Source organism: Acanthamoeba castellanii (assembly GCF_000313135.1).
Source record: "Acanthamoeba castellanii str. Neff unplaced genomic scaffold scf7180000084679, whole genome shotgun sequence".
NCBI lineage: Eukaryota > Discosea > Longamoebia > Acanthamoebidae > Acanthamoeba > Acanthamoeba castellanii.
This window is the reverse complement of record NW_004457297.1, coordinates 75122-76124: the sequence shown is the minus strand read 5'-3', so window position 1 is coordinate 76124 and position 1003 is coordinate 75122. Positions and strand designations below refer to the sequence as shown.

Here is a 1003-nt window from a genome sequence, read left to right as displayed (position 1 = left end):
GGGCGAAGGCGTGGGCGAGGTGGCCCCCTGGGTCGTGTTGAAGCACTGGGCCTGGCACACGTTGGTGCAGGTACCGCCATTCTCCAGGTACGTGCCCTATAAGCGGTCGAGTCATCTCATCAGCCATACGAAGAGACATGTCTATACCAACAGAAGGGTGGCGAACGAACGTTTTCGTTGGGGTAGCAGCCGTTCTCGTCCGCGTAGAAGACGCCCGACTCGAGGGAGAGCGGATAGCAGCCCTGGGAGTCGGGGAAGTAGGCCAGTCCGTCGATCAAGGTCGGGCAGCACCCGTTGGCGTCCCCGAAGAAGCCCGCACCGCAGTCCATCTGGGCCTGGGCCACGGCCAGCAGGCCGAGCAGGCAAGTGGCCGCCAGGACAAACGTTCGCTTCATGGTCATCGCGCAAGAAGGTTGGTGGTAAAGTGAAAGCGTTGTGTAGTGGGTGAAGATGAAAGTGAGAGAAAGGAGTGATGGGCGGATAAGGAACTGAGTGCAGCTCCAAGACCCCCAGCCTTTTGTAGGGGAGCGTTGACCAATGAGCGCTGAGTAAACCGGGTTTGCTGCGGAATTTCGGCCGTGACCCGCTGGCCTCGTGTCTGGGTTTGGACCGGGAGTTGGCAACACCATCCCATTCCCCAGATCACCTTGATCGGCCGGCTTTCACTTTACCACCACTGATGATCAGTGCCATTGATTCTGGTTTATTTATTTGTGGTCAAGCGGCAAGCAGCGCCATTAGACCACCCAGAAGCGTGCCCGGGAGTCGTCACTGGTGGTCGTGCAATGCGTTAGTTTTTTCCGCACCCCCAACAACCTCTACATCTCACGATGAAGGAGAGCCAAAGGGGTGGGTACCTGCAGGTGAGGAGGGCGTTCTCTACGGGGGAGGAAGCGATAAATCGCACCAACTGATTGTGTCCGGTGAGCCGGTGGAGCAGGTCACCTGCAGAAAAGAGGCGATTGTCAAAATGACCGCTGGCACGACACACACACGACGCATG

The 1003-nt window shown here is 58.1% G+C and overlaps 2 protein-coding genes across 2 annotated transcripts in view; both read right to left on the bottom strand.

The window, feature by feature from the left end:
* ACA1_372850 (mitogen-activated protein kinase kinase kinase) overlaps positions 1-395 on the bottom strand; it is a gene marked incomplete at both ends in the record, with an annotated part of 2703 nt that extends 2308 nt beyond the window's left edge. The window contains one exon of the mRNA XM_004334249.1: positions 167-395. Coding sequence (XP_004334297.1) covers positions 167-395 — 229 coding nt within the window. The remainder of the gene's footprint in view (positions 1-166) is intronic.
* Positions 396-737: 342 nt separating this feature from the next.
* Positions 738-1003, bottom strand: part of ACA1_372740 (leucine rich repeat domain containing protein) — a gene marked incomplete at both ends in the record, with an annotated part of 9419 nt that continues 9153 nt past the window's right edge. Inside the window, 2 exons of the mRNA XM_004334248.1 lie at positions 738-771; positions 858-945. Coding sequence (XP_004334296.1) covers positions 738-771; positions 858-945 — 122 coding nt within the window. The remainder of the gene's footprint in view (positions 772-857; positions 946-1003) is intronic.